This window comes from Anser brachyrhynchus (genome assembly GCF_964034855.1).
Source record: "Anser brachyrhynchus genome assembly, chromosome: 3".
NCBI classification, from domain to species: Eukaryota; Metazoa; Chordata; class Aves; order Anseriformes; family Anatidae; genus Anser; species Anser brachyrhynchus.
In genome coordinates, this window is record NC_137696.1 from 76083556 (window position 1) to 76099447 (window position 15892).

The 15892-nt window shown below is 44.1% G+C and overlaps 1 protein-coding gene across 5 annotated transcripts in view; it reads left to right on the forward strand.

The window, feature by feature from the left end:
- The window catches only part of FYN (FYN proto-oncogene, Src family tyrosine kinase), a 134927-nt gene that overhangs the window by 80690 nt on the left and 38345 nt on the right, over positions 1 to 15892 (forward strand). For all 5 annotated transcript variants that reach the window (XM_080586880.1, XM_080586884.1, XM_080586882.1 and 2 more), the window contains 2 exons: positions 14273 to 14530; positions 15123 to 15219. In XM_080586880.1, the coding sequence (XP_080443006.1) occupies positions 14284 to 14530; positions 15123 to 15219 (344 nt within the window). In that variant the 5' untranslated portion in view covers positions 14273 to 14283. The remainder of the gene's footprint in view (positions 1 to 14272; positions 14531 to 15122; positions 15220 to 15892) is intronic.

A 15892-nucleotide genomic window follows, 5' to 3' on the forward strand; every position in this document is an offset into this window, starting at 1 on the left:
ACTAAGCCAATTAAAACTAAAACTAAGCCAACTGGCCGGTAATTACTTTTTACCTTTCTTAAGCACTGACCCAACATGAACCATCTTCCTGCCCTTGGTACATCCCCAGCAGCCCAGAACTGCTTAGAAGTGGCAGCAGCAGCTCAAAGGCTTGCTGTCTGAAAGCTTCTGAGACAAGTTTGTCTACCAACTAATTGGAAACACCTAGTATCTTGTATACATTGTTTAGCGTCCTCTCTAAGTTGCTACAGTGGTGGGAAATTATTTTATCATGATCGTAGACAGGACACCCGGCCTTTTACTTGTGTGCTAATCAAAAATATTTACTAAGTAAATTCTGCCTCTGTTGTATTGTTTTGAATTATTCTACCACGTGTATTGCTTAGAATCTGTCTTTCATAATCTGCTTAGAATAATAAAAAATCTCATATCTGATTTATCTGTCTTAATTTTTCCTAGTATCTTCTTGCCTCTTTGATATAATCTTTATCTTGTTATTATCTTTTCCTCTTTTTCTCTTCATATGTAGGTTTTATATATAACACATTATATCTTTTTTCACTTCCCTGGTAAGCCCAGCTGTTGGTGTTTTTTTTTCATTGTGCGTTATTTTTATCTATCCTAGTCTTCTTTTCACAGTTGTAACATTGTAGGCATTTAGGAAATGTCTTAAACCATTCACAGATGTCAGCAACTTTAAATTCTGTCTACAGCCTGATTTGACTTCCATTTGCTTCAGTTTTGTGAAATTCCCTCTCAGAAAGCACGCACTGTTTTTAATTTATGTATAGATGAAGAGTGTATGTTCATATAACATATAAAATTTTACTGGTCTGGATTTGATTGTAGATAATGTTAGCTATTTGCACAGAAAGTGTCAGTGCTTTTCAGTCTAAACAACCAGTAACCTTCTAGGTTGTGATCATTTCCTCTCTACTGAGACAAGGTCTGCAGCAGGGATTGTCTGGCTCCTCTGTTAAACCAGCCACATCATATGGCCAGCACTGTGCCATGCTTGTGCCAGCACTGCAGCTCCTGCATGTTGCTGTCCCTGGGGCTGGGGCAAGGAGCAAGTCACCCAGTCCTGCTTGCTTGACATGGTAGGCTAACCATGGGGTTTAGCAGTAAGCTGTGCAGTTTAGCAACATCCCATAAGCTGTTCACGTTGTGGTCAGCATTCTGTGAACTCTGAGTTCTCCGTTCCCTTCGGTGCTGCAAGGTCTACATTGCATATGACTCATTGGCAAGTGTCAACTTACTGGCAAGAGGCACTGAAGAAGCCAGTTATCCTAACCTCTACTGTGATAACAGCAGCCTGTGGCAGATACCAGCTAATACCTCAACTTGGGTGCATCTTGATTCATAAATATCCGAGATTCCTTATATTACTTACTTCCAAGTTCTCAGTCACTCAGACATCATTTCTGACATACAGGGTCTGTCAATTCCCCTCTTCCATTTGGACTTCTTGAGTTGATTACAACTATTTCTTTTAATATTCTAATAACCTAAATCTAGCCAGTAGTTTTCAGGAATATTCATTTGCATTGCTCCTCTGCAGACAAAGGGTTTATCTGTTTTTACAGATGCTTGTAGTTAGCATACAAGGAACTGAAAAGGGTCATCCTCTTACAACACCTGCTTTGGTTAGTGTTGTGCTTGGTACCACGGTTTTGTGCTGAATGTGCTTTTGGTTGCATATTTAATCTGGCTTGTTTTGCCAGCCTGGTTTATGGAGTGTGTATTCTTTGCCTGTCGAGAGGTCACTTTTTCTCTGCAACACTCTCTCCCGTGGTCCACAAATCTGTACTCTGTGCTATTCACCTAGTTGTTAACTTCTGATTTTTGTCTTTTTGTGCGAGGAAACAGGGAGGAAGTCCAGGCAAGATCTCCAGATCTCCTGAATTATCTGCAGTTGTGTAGTCTACCAGGTGTATCACAAAGCAGTCACTTCTAGTGAAGCCCAGCCTGTCTGCTCCAGGTTATCATCCAGTTCTCCACTTCCCTTTTGTGTCTTAAATACATAGAAACAGAAACCTCTGTTGTCCGCCTCTTCCACACAGAGTGCTCTTTTCATTTCTTTCCAGTGAGGATGGTTGGAGCTGTCTGCAGGGGCACTTTGGGTCAATGCTTTGTTAACTGTTCATACTCAGAGAACCAGTCAAACCAGGGAGGGCATGCAGGGAGTGTGAGGGGGAGATCAAGCACCATCTGCGTAATGCTGCCAGAGTCTAGGGGATATGGATGTGCTTGTTCATGCATGAGCTATGGGCTTGTGGACCACCTGCTGGGTTTTGGGCCCCAGCGCTCCCTTGGATCACAGGTCAAGGAACACTGTTGTAGATAATCCTGCACGCCAGGTTGAGCAAATGTCCATTTGGGCAAACATCCACGCTCTGTTCTGCATGACTAGCAGGATTTTCAGGTGTGTTTTTAGACATTTGCAAATGTACCTTCATTCACAGGCCTGATTTAAAGCATAGTTTCTTTTCTTAAGCATATGGACCCTGAGAAAGAAAGAAAGTGGGAGAAAAAAAATAATAAGTCATACTTCTGGGTGGATACTTCTGGCGTGAGAGACTATTAAGAAGTATTGGCATTTGCTGTTTTTATCACTCACTGAGTCAGAGAAAAATAATCTGAAAGAGACTAGTCCACACTTCTGAGCAGAGGCAGTGCCATGTCTGATGGCTAACCTTCACATTGCCTTAGGCCGTTTTGCTGTCCTTGCCAGCAGAAAGGATTTTCATCCCTGACACCAATATAAATATCCACAACTGCCATTCAGTCCATTATTTCTGTGTGACTTTCTGCTTAGGCCGTAAAGGATTAAAGTGGGACCTCCTATAGCTGCAGTGAGCAGATTGCAGTAGCTTTAACCTGAAGGACCAGGTTCTGACCTGTAGCTGAGGGTCGCTACACATGAATATCCTTTGGAGACCATTCCCAGAGCAGTATGGGCAATAACCTCAGGTTCATGATGAAATCAAATTAATGCATCCTTCTCTGTTCTACTTGCCCTCAGACATGGACGTAAAGCTTTAAAACAGATCTGACTGCCATATGTTTAGCAATACTTAAATATTTTGATCAATGTGGAAGGCTCCTGTAGCTGTTTGCTGGCTTCCTTTGGAAAATGCACGTTATCATAGCAGGATCTATTTTCATGGCCCTTAGCTAGCAGCTGATGTCTTTTTAAGCTCCATCTTCACTGGCTAACAGAAGGGACTTGCAATTTGCAGGGTACATAGCAAAACAGAGCAGGGAATCTTCAGTCTTAGCGGCATCATAGTTGGACAGCAGAGGACTGCATGCATCGGCGCTGCCACTCTTCTGTATGAGAGAATGCAAGTGAGGGCCTGTCTCCTTCCGTGTCCCATTGTCCAGAGTGTTTATCACTGTAATCTCAGCCTCCTATGCTCTCATTTCCAAATTTCAAAATCTCTGCTAAAAAAGGAAGAGATGGTAATGTGTCGTCTTACAATCCAAATTCATCTCCAGGCAGCATCTCAATTCTTGCCTATCAGGTGAACACAGTTTAACCTGTGTGCCTCTAAGGTTATTTTCCGGGCCAGGAACAGAAAGACTTACATATTGCTTCCTGTGGAGGGCTGACTCCAGCCAGCAGCTAATCTTCCACTCAGCTGCTCATTCACTGTCCCCCATCAGCATGGGGGAGAGGATCAGAAGGGCAAAAGCAAAGGGAATTCATGGGTTGAGATATATAGGGTTTAATAACTGAAGGAAATGAAAAGAAAACAAGTGATGTAAAGGCACTCCCTCACCAACTCCCACCAGCAGAGCAATGCCCAGCCAGCCCCTGAGCTATGGCTGTTTTCAAAAACTCCCCCCCAGTTTTATGGCTGAGCATGATGCTATATGGTCTGGAATATGTCTTTGGTCAGTTTGTGTCAGCTGTCCCAGCTGTGTCTCCTCCCAGCCTGTTGAACACCCCTGTGGTGGTTTTACCCTGCAAGGTAGCTGAACTCCACCACAACCTCTCTCTCAGTCCCCCTCCTCAAAGGAAAAAGGGGAGAAAATAGGATGGAAAAGGGCTCAAGGGTTGAGATAAGGACAGGGGAATCACTCAACAATTATCATCATGGGCAAAACAGACTCAGCATAGGGAGGTTAATATAATTTATTGTCTATCACTAGCAGACTAGAACAATGAGAAACTAAAAGCAAACTAAAAAACACCTTCCCCCTATCCACCCTCTTCTATGTCCTCCCCCCAAGTGGCGCAGGGGAACGGGGAATGGGGGTTGCGGTCAGTCCCTGAGGCTACATCTCCGCAGCCCCTTCTCGGTCACTCCCTGCCCCTGCTCCCCGGGGTCCCTCCCACGGGATGCCGTCCTTCCCGAACTGAGCCTGCGGGGGCTGCCCACAGGCAGCAGCTCTTCAAGAACTGTTCCCACATGGCTCCGTACCACGGGGTCCATCCCCCAGGAGCAAACTGCTCCAGCACGGGTCCCCCAGGGGCGGCAGCTCCCCCCAGCCCCCCTGCTCCTGCGTGGGCTCCTCTCCACGGGCTGCAGCTCCGGCCCGGGGCCTGCTCCTGCGGGGGCTCTCCATGGGCCGCAGCCTCCTCCAGGCCACATCCACCTGCTTCACCGGGGGCTCCTCCACGGGCTGCGGCGTGGAGATCTGCTCCGTGTGGGACCCACGGGCTGCAGGGGGACAGCCTGCTCCACCAGGGGCCTCTCCACAGGCCGCAGGGGAACTGCTGCTGCGTGCCTGGAGCACCTCCTGCCCTCCTGCTGCACTGACCTGGGGGTCTGCAGGGCTGATTCTCTCATTTTCTCACTCCTCTCTCCAGCTTGCTGTTTCACGGCAGTTTTCTTCCCCTTCCTTAAATCTGTTCTCCCAGAGGCCCACCCAGCATTGCTCCCTGGCTTGGCTCTGGCCAGCAGCAGGTCCCTTTTGGAGCTGGCTGGAGCTGGCTCTGATCTGACGTGGGGCAGCTGCTGGGCTCTGCTCATGGAGGCCACCCCTGCAGCCCTCCCGCTACCAATACCTTGCCATGTAAACCCAATGCAACCCCCAGCCTCATGTCCATGGAGGCAGAGTAAGAAACAGAAAAATCCTTGAAGCTGTGAAAGCACTGCTCAGCAATGGCTAAAACACTGGTGTGCTGTCAACATATTTTGGTCACAAATCTAAACCAGCACCAGACTGGCTGCTATGAAGAAAATTGACTCCGTCCCAGCCAGACCTAGTACACTCTACCTAGGGTGATTCAGCTGTTGTGCAGTAAAACCACAGTGGCAACAGTGAGTTTGAGAAAATAGGTCTCACTTGCAGCACCTTTGTTTTATTTTCTGTGTCAGTGTAGGCAGAGTTTTAGTGTCTTCCTGCTACTGATGTAGTCTGACTTCAATACTTCAGTTGTTCGCTGGCCTTTGTCACCATGTGGTTGCCATCCTCTCTGGAGGTCTCTACCTGTGAGTATCTTTGCTCTTGTAGCTAAAGCCAGTTGCAGTTACGGTGAGAAGACTGGAGATTTTTTTGTGACCTGGCCATAAGCAAATTTTTGCTCCTGTTAAGAAAGGAGATAATTTTTTTTTCACCAACATAACTTGACAAATTAAGTAATCTAAGTAACACTTCTAAAATACTAGCAGTAGTAACCTAGATGAAATGCGAGCCCCTTTGGGAGGGAACAGATTCTTGAATGGTCTCAAAGCAAATTCTCTCCTTGTTTGAGACTCAGCTTGTTCCCATTTCCTTGCTGTCACATCCCCGAAGTTCTTCAGTCGCAAGCCAGAAATCAGACAAGGCAGAGAAGTTGTTAGTTTAATTTGTGCATGGGCGAAGAGAGGTGGGGAGACAGCAATGTTTGTGTTTTGTGGGGCTTTTTTTGAAAATCTTACTCTGTGCTTCTTACATGTTCCAAATAAGCAAACAGGATAAACTTCTTCATCTCTCCCTTTCCCTTTTTCCCCTCCCTTCTCTGCCCATCCTGATTCACATTTTGCATTCTCCTCTGTGCAGCTCCCATACTGCGAATCAGATGAACACCCATTAATCCTGGGTAGGTTCTAAAAATAAGAATTGAGAGAAAAAAATCAGAAGTGTGCATCAACCTGCAATCATCTTTCTGTTCTCTTAGGGGAGAAAAGAAAGAGGAAATCAGCAGAGACACTGTTTCACTTCTTCTCTTTCCTAGATAAAATGATTCTGGCATTTGCAGCAGTTGTTCTTTTGATACAGGATTTCTAATTTATATACTTAAAAGGCACTTTAAAATTTAGGCACATTAGCTCAAAATGCTTATGCAGACCATCCACCCACTTCTCTCGGCTAGTGAATAGAGCTACCACAAGCAACTTGATGAAGGAGGAACGTAGCTTGAAATCATGCTATTGAATTTACATTGTCTTCTTGTGTGTTACTCAGAACCGAGGACAGACTCATCCTTTCTGAGTTTTGCATTGCAGAGTAAGCAGTGTGTTCACTGTGTGTAGTTGCTGCCTTTAGCTGTTAATTTCAAATCTTCCCTTAACTCATTTTAAGAACAAGAAAGAGAAAAGAAATCCTGACTGAAGGTTTGAGTCTGACTTGTTCATCAGTGTGAATGTAAAACCTGCAGGCACTCCTTATCAACTTGGCTGTAAGTAAGCTTCTTTCTTTTAGATTACAACTGCAGTCTGGATGTTGGTGGCAAAAGGAAAAAAAAAAGAAAACATGAGAGAACCTCTCCTCACAATTGATCTTTTCTTTGTGCTGCATTTTTCCAGGGCATTTTTTTTAAAGAAACAAATACACTAAGATAGTGCCAGGTGTAACTCAACTACTGCTACTTTAAGAGATTGCAGGGTGAGATGTTTTTAAAATTACTTTTTATGTTTTGTTCTGTTTTATTTTTTTCTGAAAGGAGTATGTCACAGAGAATGGAAAAGAATTTGCTGCGTTTTTTTTTAAAAAAAAGACAAGGCCATGACATTCACAGACTCGGCTGACAAAGGAACTAGAAAACAGAGAGGCGGCAAGGTGTCCTTTTGTTGGCAGGAGGGTTTGTCCCCTGTTCTTTCCTCAGTTGCACTGGGAAAGCTTTTGCACTGGGAAATCAAAAGCACAAGCTTTTGATTTTGACCGCTCAGACAGCTGCACTGTGCATGTGCATTTCCTCGCGGCCTTGCCAGGTGACCCTCCCCAGCCAGCTACCGACCACCACCACCACCATGGTCCCTCCAGCCAGCACCACATGGGGAGGCTTTTACTGTCACTCCTGCCCAACTGGAACACCGACTTCCTTTTTCCTCTCTAGTCTGTAATAAACGTGACCTAGTTTTGAGTAGTTCTCTTACACTGAAGCAACACAGGGGCTGGAGAATGCCGGACCTACTGAGCAGCACCAGCAGGGCAATGGGGCTCTTTGTCAAGACATCATCACTCTTTCTTCCTGGCCTTCAGTGGTCCTGCCCTGGGGAAAGCTTTGTTCACAGACTCTGAAAGAAACCAACAGTCTGGTCGTAGTTCAGTGAAATCCTTCGGCTTGCACCTTCCCTTCGCTGGTCCTGGCCTCGGAGACTGGCTGAAACTGAGCAGGCAAGAAGCAGCACAAATCTTAGTCTTGCATAAGTGGCTTTTAGTTCAGGCCCCAGAGGGGGCAAGAAGGGAAGGCAAGCACAGCTGCGGACATGTGTTAGAACTTAAACATGGTCTGTGGTGTCAGGAGGCTGCCGTTTCCACAGCTGCATCCCCCATCACGCTGTCAGTGGGGAGGAGCAGCGGGACGGACAGCGGCACTTCAAAGCTCCCTGCAGGCTCTGCTCTTCTCGTGGCCACAGGAGCTGCTCATTCTCCTGAGTGTCTTCGGGCACCATTGCAGAAGACATCCAAAGCAACTTTATGCCGACAAGAAACAAGAGTAAGGGTGCTCCTACACGATAAAAGGCATTTGCTTTGAGCCAGAGCAGTATGGCAGCAGGAGTTCATCTAAGATGGCTCTTCCTGCTGTTCCTGCCATGGAGGTTCGCTGACACTGAGCATTGGCCTGCTCCTGTTGCCAGACTTTGGGCTGCTGCAGGCAAACAAGCCATTAAAATGCAGAGATTTTTCTGTTCGGCCCACTGAAGGAGAAACTGGGGGTGGAGCTTTAAAGGACTCCTTTCAAAAATCAAATGAATGCAGCCCAAGCATTTTTCAGTGCTGTTTTTCTTGTGAAAATGCAGTTTCAGTGCATTCATTGATCCTGAAACATACTTGACCTGGTACATACAAAACTTGAAGTTTTGCCCTGTTGTTTCAGGCCTTTTGTTCAGGCATACCACATTGCGTATGTGAGATTTTGTACATATTCTTAATAGTCACAATACATCCAGTTGTAGGATTGAGTCTTCTCTGATCTCCATTTTTAATGCAGTATGATAGGTGTAGTGCACATGTAGGTTTGCAGGAAGCCTATACAAATCCCCCTTCTCCATCGTCTTTTAAGGCTGAACCAAATCTATCACATTACAGTAAACTTCCCTTCTGTCTAGATTGAGACGTTAGTTACATTGGTTCTGCTGAGTATAAAAATGGTATGTGTTTATACAGAAATCAGTAACCTACCAGCCCGAGAAATAAAGAATAATGCTCAACAGTTCCAGTTATGTTACAACATTTCTTGTATCTTTCTGCCCTGCTCCATGACTCCCATAAGTTGTGGAATCCCTGGTCAAGCTGGAGGCAGTCCTCTAACGGGTCTGCCAGGGTCCAGTACTCCCTGACCGGTTTCTTTGAGATATTCCATGTGTTGCTTTTGAAACAGGCCCAGACTGGATTCTGGAAATTCAACGTGCTACTATCAGCGTACATGTAAGTCAACGAGAGGTCAGTTAGCAGGCTCCATGAGAATTCCCAGTCTATGTAGGGCTAGTTTTAAGTGCCCGTTTGTTGCCCATCTTGGGATGCCTTCCTATGGCTTGTAATAGTCAAAGTGGGTGAGCAAGAGTTTCCTGAAAATCGGATTTTTTAACGTGTCTCAGGCTTATGTTTCAGAATACTTATTCCATCGGTTTCTCTCCGGGGAGCTACTAATGGTGACGTGAAAAGTAAGATGTTTCAATTTCAGGATAAATTTATGTGTTGATTATTCCCTCTATCTGGCCTGCAGGAGGCATTTCCACAGAAAGCTGAAATCTCTTTTAACAGTTCTTGTAGTTCTTATTCTTGGAAAGCCTTTTCCGCTCTTCTTCATCTTCACGATAACCCAGAATGTGGCATTTTGAATATTAAATCCTACTGTAACTCATGAAATTTGGCTTATTTGATGTCATAGACTGATAATTCTGTGCTGCTTTCAGCAAAACATAAAACACCAAGAAGATATCCCTTAGAGGATGTTTTTCTTCACTGCCATGCTGGATGCAAGCCTTGGTTTGATTAGCAAACACATTCACCACAGAGGCTGAATAAAAGCCAAGGATTTTGTTCTTCTGATTCCCTTTCAACATGACTGTTCTTTAATTTGGCTTTCCTGCTGGTGCTTTCCAGTCAAGATTTGTAAGGTTTGGTCAGAAAAAGACAGTTGACAGTTACCATTCATCCAGTCTTTCTCTTTCATATCTCTCACTTACTTGAAAGAAGTTGTCATGAAAATGCACAATCAGATTTCCTTCCACAGAAAGCTATGCAGAGGAAGAGGAACAAAGCCCTGTGGGCTCTGCACTCACTCCCCATCTTTCCTGCCGATCGAAGCTCTCTCCCCTGGGGTGATCTCCATCCCCAGGCAAGGGACGCCAAGGAGACCATGGCATGGGTGGGAGTGTGCAGAACAGTGGGATGTTTCCCTGCATCTCCCTGTGTACGTCCCTCAAGCATTTCAAGAACCCACTTTCTCCTAGAATATTCAAAAAAAAGCATGTTTTGGAAAAGCAGGTTTGGGAAAATTCAGTATTTTCAGCCACTAGTTGCAAAATCTTTTGGAAAAACTTCTGATGCTGTGAAGCAATGAATTTACACCGGTTATCCTCCCATCCATCTCTTGATGGTTTGCAGCTGCAGAAGCTAGAGTAGGCCATGGTTTATCAATACTTTTTACTTTTCAAATATTACACGTTGGAGCTTTTCCTTTTAAAGTAGAAGTACGAAAACCAGGCTTTTTCTTTCTAGTACTCTTGGACTTTCCTTAGGCTCTGATTACCAAGCAGGCAACAGCACCAAACATAATTAAGGAGCTATTATTATATAAAATAATTAGTAGTGATAAAATTAATTTTATATCTTTGTCAAATAATGGCATGTCAAATAAATTTGTCAAATAAACCCATGTGGGTGGAAACTACTCTTCTGGTTGAACTGATGTTGGATTACTTGCAATGTAAATGTTAGAGTCCAAGAAATGTAACAAGGTCAAGAAAGGAGACAAATAGTGGGTATTTTCACTTGTCTCTGAGGAAGTCTCAAAAACCATGTAAATGTTTTGTATTTTAATGAAAACACATTTTATATTGCCCTTAAAAATGCATCTTTAAAACAAACAAAATCAATACGTTTGCATAAGAAAAGTTAATTTTAATTAGGCTAGTTACATACCTTTTAGCAGTTCCAGTGGCAAATTATGATAATGCTGCATGACCCCATAACTCGAGCATCTGAGAAATGCTGCCTTTTCTAATGGAAATGGAATAAAATCTTGTTCCTTTACCGTAAGTTGCACAGCATGTTGGTTGAACAACACTGTGTGCTCGTCTCCAGAGAATTCAGTGTAAAACAGCTCCAGATTTTGTTTTTTTGGTGATCTCAGAGCTGGCTGAATAACTCCAGCCTTACAGAGCTCCAAGTGCTGACATGCAGGGTGAGGAGACTTTAGGATGTGAAATGCCTGCTCTGTGATACTGAAGGAGATTGGGTTTTGGAATCCATTCATTGATACAAAGGCTGATGCTGAATGGAGGTTATATTTATTGTCTAGGAAAACCCTGAGTTAGCTGAAATTGCTTGAAGCGTGCACATGCATACATGTATTCTCTCACATTTAAACTCCCCCGACACAACCTAGCTAGCTGGCTTCTTTCAGCCAGGAATAAACAACTTCCAAGGACTTGGCTCAAAAAGATGCATGCATGTAACACCCTCTGTCACATTTTACAAGAGACTACAATCAAGTAGTCTTCATGCTTGGATTGTCTGGACACTGTGACAGACTGGAAAGGGGCAACAGAAAGAAAAAACCCTTTCTGTCAGTCACCGACTTTGCATCAAATTTTCCTTCCCTGTGTGCTGCCATTGCAGCAAAATATAAAGGGAGAAAAAAAATACCAAGGCACTGATAATTCAGTGGTTTTCTATTCATATCATTCCTTATAACAATAACCCCCCCAAACCATTATTATTCTGAGACTGCTGGTACATACGTGTACCATCTCCTGGTTTATTCACTTTCTTCAGAATTAATGCACTGAAGGATTTTATTTTTGCAGCAGATTTTAGTTTTGACTTTTTCCTCACCATCTGACTAAAATTAGTAAATTAAATGTCCTGACAGCCCTCATGACTTGATATGTGAAATCTTCCCAGATTTCAGTGGAGGGTTTTTCCCCTGCTCAGCTGAAAGTTTGCAAATGAGCAATAGGGCTAGCTGAACAAGAATTCTCTCATATATTTTTTTTTCATGTCTGCAAAAGCAGCAGCCACAAGAAAATCTCTTTCTCCTGTACTGTTCTAGACTTCGTGTTTCCCATCTCTTTCTTTTACTTTCATTCTTTTGCTTTCTTTTCTACTTTTTTTTTTTCCAGTGAAAACACATGGGAACAAATAAGAGGAGAAACAGAGCTGGGAGAGGGAAGGGGAGCAGGCACTAGAGTTTCACAGGGAGGTAAGGTTTCGAGGCAACAAAAAGGCTGCTGAGATTCTGCATTAAATAGTAAAGCCTGCATTATCACTTCACTGGTTTGAAGTGAATGAATGTATGGGCCAGCAATGGCTCGCTCTTCCCCATCTGAGCCTCCTGATCGGGGATTCCCCCATGGTGTCACCCCGTGTGGCAGCATTTGCTCTGCTGCCTGGGCCTTGCTTTCTGTGCACGGGTCCAAGCAGCAAGTCCCCGAGCCACCCCTCCGACCCGATGTGCTGCGCTGGGCTTCCCATCTTTCTTGCCCAGAGAAGCTGCGGATGCCCCATCCCTGGAGGTGCTCAAGGCCAAGTTGGATGGGGCTCTGGGCAACCTGCTCTGGTGGGAGGTGTCCCTGCACATGGCAGGGGGTTGGAGCTAGATGGTCTTTAAGGTCCCTTCCAAGCCAAACTAGTCTACTAATCTGTGCGAGCTGGCTTGGGCACCTCTGTACCCATCACAGTCCCTGTGGGATCCTCTGAGGTCCCTGACAGTCCCAGAAATGGACAACCTCGAGCCCCGGCACAGTATCCCACACCTCCAGCCGCAGCACAAAAGTTTTGGTGTGGGCACGCTGCTGAGTGAATGAGAAATCCTGAAGAAATGGAGAAATGCAAGAAGAGCACCTTCAAGTTAAGCTAAGAGCAGGAGACGGTGGATGTGTGCTAACTGCAGGCAATATGGCTCAGGGAAATACATTAAAATGGAAATTGTTTTTCAGAACAGGCTTGCAGAATAGCTGATGGTATCTTCAAATTGTGGAAAACACCCTTCAACAGAAGGTTTTTCTAATTAGGCTGGTTAGACTTACAGAGCAGGTGTCTAGGTGTCTGTGAACTGTCACAGACTAACAGGGAGCTACCGCATGTTTTTCAACCATTAGCAGCAGAGAAATACGCTTTTTCTGAATCCCAGGAGTTTGTCAAAGCTAATTTCCTGTGTTGATGTTGGGGTAGGGCATACAAAATAGCCAGCCTGGCAGCTACAGAAAAACAAGGATATTTGAAAAAGGATATGCTTCTTATTTACTCTAAGTGACGGATATTGGCTGAAATGTGAAAAGAAATAAGGGGGGGAAAATGTGTTTTTCTTTTCTTTTTTTTTTTTTTTTTACTTGAGCTGTGCATTTTCTCCCTGCCTATGTATATATTCTGGAGAAAGTATGTCCAGCAATTCAATTTTTAAAAAAATATTTCTCTGTTGTCACTGCTCTTTCTTGCAGCCTGAGTGTCTAGAGCACAGTGCCTGTGTGCCAGGTTACATGGCACCATAGCTGTTTGGATTAAGGGTCCATCCAGACAGGTATCTGATTCCCTGGATACATCACGCATGACTTCAGAAACTTTGGTTTTGTGCCAAGATTCAGCTTGGGTCACAAGCAAAGCGTTTGGTAGCAGCAGCACGTGAATCCTACAGTGCTGGAGCTCCTAGAGGAAAAATAGCAGCAGGTAACAGAGCTGACCTGACAGAGGGCTGTGCCTAAATGCGGTGGCTCACCCTCTGTCTCCCTCTACAGACTGAGCTTCTTCACACAGAATTAGGCTCTTAACTTGTCTGCAGATAAAATTACAGGAGACCAACCCTCCAGGCCCTTGCAGTGCCCCTGGGGGATGGTGAACATGAGGTTATGAGAATTAGAAAACTTAGAGAAAACTTCTCCAAAGTGAACCTTCTCAGTTTCTACAAGTCAGGAACCTGGGCTTTGAGACCGTCTGCATTTAACGCATTAATTCCTCCATGACTTTCTCTGCTTTCTTAGATCATTTATGCTTTTGGCTACCCCAGCATCCGGTATCAAGACGCCTTACCCTTCAGTTCGGCGTAGCATAAAGGAGCACTTCCTTTTGTTTTACATCTGCTATCTGATGAGTTCCCTCCTACTTTCCTGTGCTGTGATAATTATCAGCTCATTGTATCTGCTTTTCTGTCTGTCACGCAGAGCTCCAGCAATGCAAAAAGGCCGTATTGCCTTTACATGAAGTCAACAGGAGCTCTTGCATGCTTGGCAATGTCAGAAACGAACAGCAAGTTAAGTGCCTTGCTCTCTGTTTTGGAGCCTGACCTGAATACCTCCATCAGTATTTTTTGACTGTGTCTTTGCCTGGCAGTTGTGCTCTCCTGGCAAAGGGTGAGTGAGGGAGATTTCTTCCTCCTACCCACCTGCAAGCAAGCAATTTTCAGCCTTTGAGCTGAGGTTGCTGTAAGAACAGGTGGGACATTCTCAGGCCTGGTGGGAAACCACCGTGAGGAAGAATTTGATGTGAGCTTTTCCAACCCGTTGCTGTTTATTTTCAAACAGGTTGTCAGTGTTTCAATTTTTTTTTCCAAAATAAATAAATAAATAAATAGCTTTTGAGCAGTGAACTTAGTTTGATCCTCATCATATGCAGGTTTGAGAGAGATATGGTTATGAGAAACCTATGAACGGTTCTCTTTTCCTTTCTCCCGTAGGATTTTAGATAATGGGCTGTGTGCAATGTAAGGACAAAGAAGCAACAAAACTGACTGATGAGAGGGATGGGAGTTTAACGCAAAGTTCAGGCTACCGCTATGGCACAGATCCCACGCCACAGCACTATCCGAGCTTCGGTGTGACTTCAATTCCAAACTACAACAACTTCCATGCCACAGGAGGCCAAGGACTGACGGTGTTTGGTGGAGTCAACTCCTCCTCTCATACAGGGACGCTGCGTACAAGAGGAGGAACAGGTGACTTTCAAAGTCTTGTTTCAGTGCACTCGTTGGGCATCAATCACGTTATTTCACTGGGGTCGCAGCTGTCTTGGCATGCTCTTTTGTATAAATGCAACCTCATTAATTAGTGCAAAGAATTGAAGTTGGGGTGGAGCTGGGTCCTCAGCCCTGCCTTTGCAAACTTGCAGATGCTAGTTTGCTTGGGAGATGAGAAGTTACATAAAAAGCTTGGCCAACTGACCACCTCATCCCTCTACCAGGGAATGGAAGGTGTGGTCTGAGGCACCTCAGGTGGTTAACAGGAAATATTTGGTGTGGGTATGTCTCAACTCTCTCTTCAAAAACACCTTGCCTACTTGGTATCCCTGCTTTGTGTGGGGGTGCCAAACCAAGAGGACTGATGAATCCTAAAATCTGAAGGAGGTGGTGTGCCCACTAGCTGCACGAAAGCACAAGGATTAGTAGGAGGCTAAAGCAGGAGACTTCAGTTTATTTTTCTCCCCAGCAACTGGAATGGCTTACATTAAGCTTAGCCACCTGCTCTCTTGAAGCTCATTTTTCTTCCGTTTTTGGTGATGGAGTGTAACTCACCTATCTTCTTCTTTAGGTGTAACTCTTTTTGTGGCGCTTTATGACTATGAAGCAAGAACAGAAGATGACTTAAGTTTTCACAAAGGAGAAAAATTTCAAATACTTAACAGCTCGTAAGTTTTAGGCTTGGGAATATGCTTTTTAATATTTTTAAACTTGTAGCAGTGACAATTATATTTGTCTGCTTATGTTATTAGTAAAATATAATGTTGGATATTCAATATATGTAGGGCTTTTACTCTACTTGTTTACTTGTCTTTGCCTTTCAAGTGTTTATTATAGAAAAACAACAACTCAACCACATGCAGCTTTACTTCAAAAGTAAGCATTAGATTGTGTGATTCACTGCTTACGTTTCACAGTAAACTCACATTCAGACCTGAGAGTACCAGCTCTGTGCTTTACCAGAAGCCACAGAAATTCTGCAAGATTTATACTAGCACTTTCTGCAATCTGCTGCAAGTATCTCTACACAAGAACAAGCTAAAAACCAATTCACAAGAGAACTTGCACAGACTTGCATGTCAACATACGCTTAGAAGTGACAGTTCTTTTTGTTTTAAAGGTAGGTGATACAATCTGAACTTGCTAGTAAGTTAAGTGAAAACACATCACTGTACAATTGCATTTCATATAAAAACCACACTTTCATCCTGGAAGCCATCAACTTAAAATTAATTTTATTAACTGTCCAGAGGAAAAAAAACTAGCAATTTAAAATAACATCTAAAGTTACTGTGCTACTGACCTACATCAGAACATCTTTTAATTCCTGGCTCAAAACAT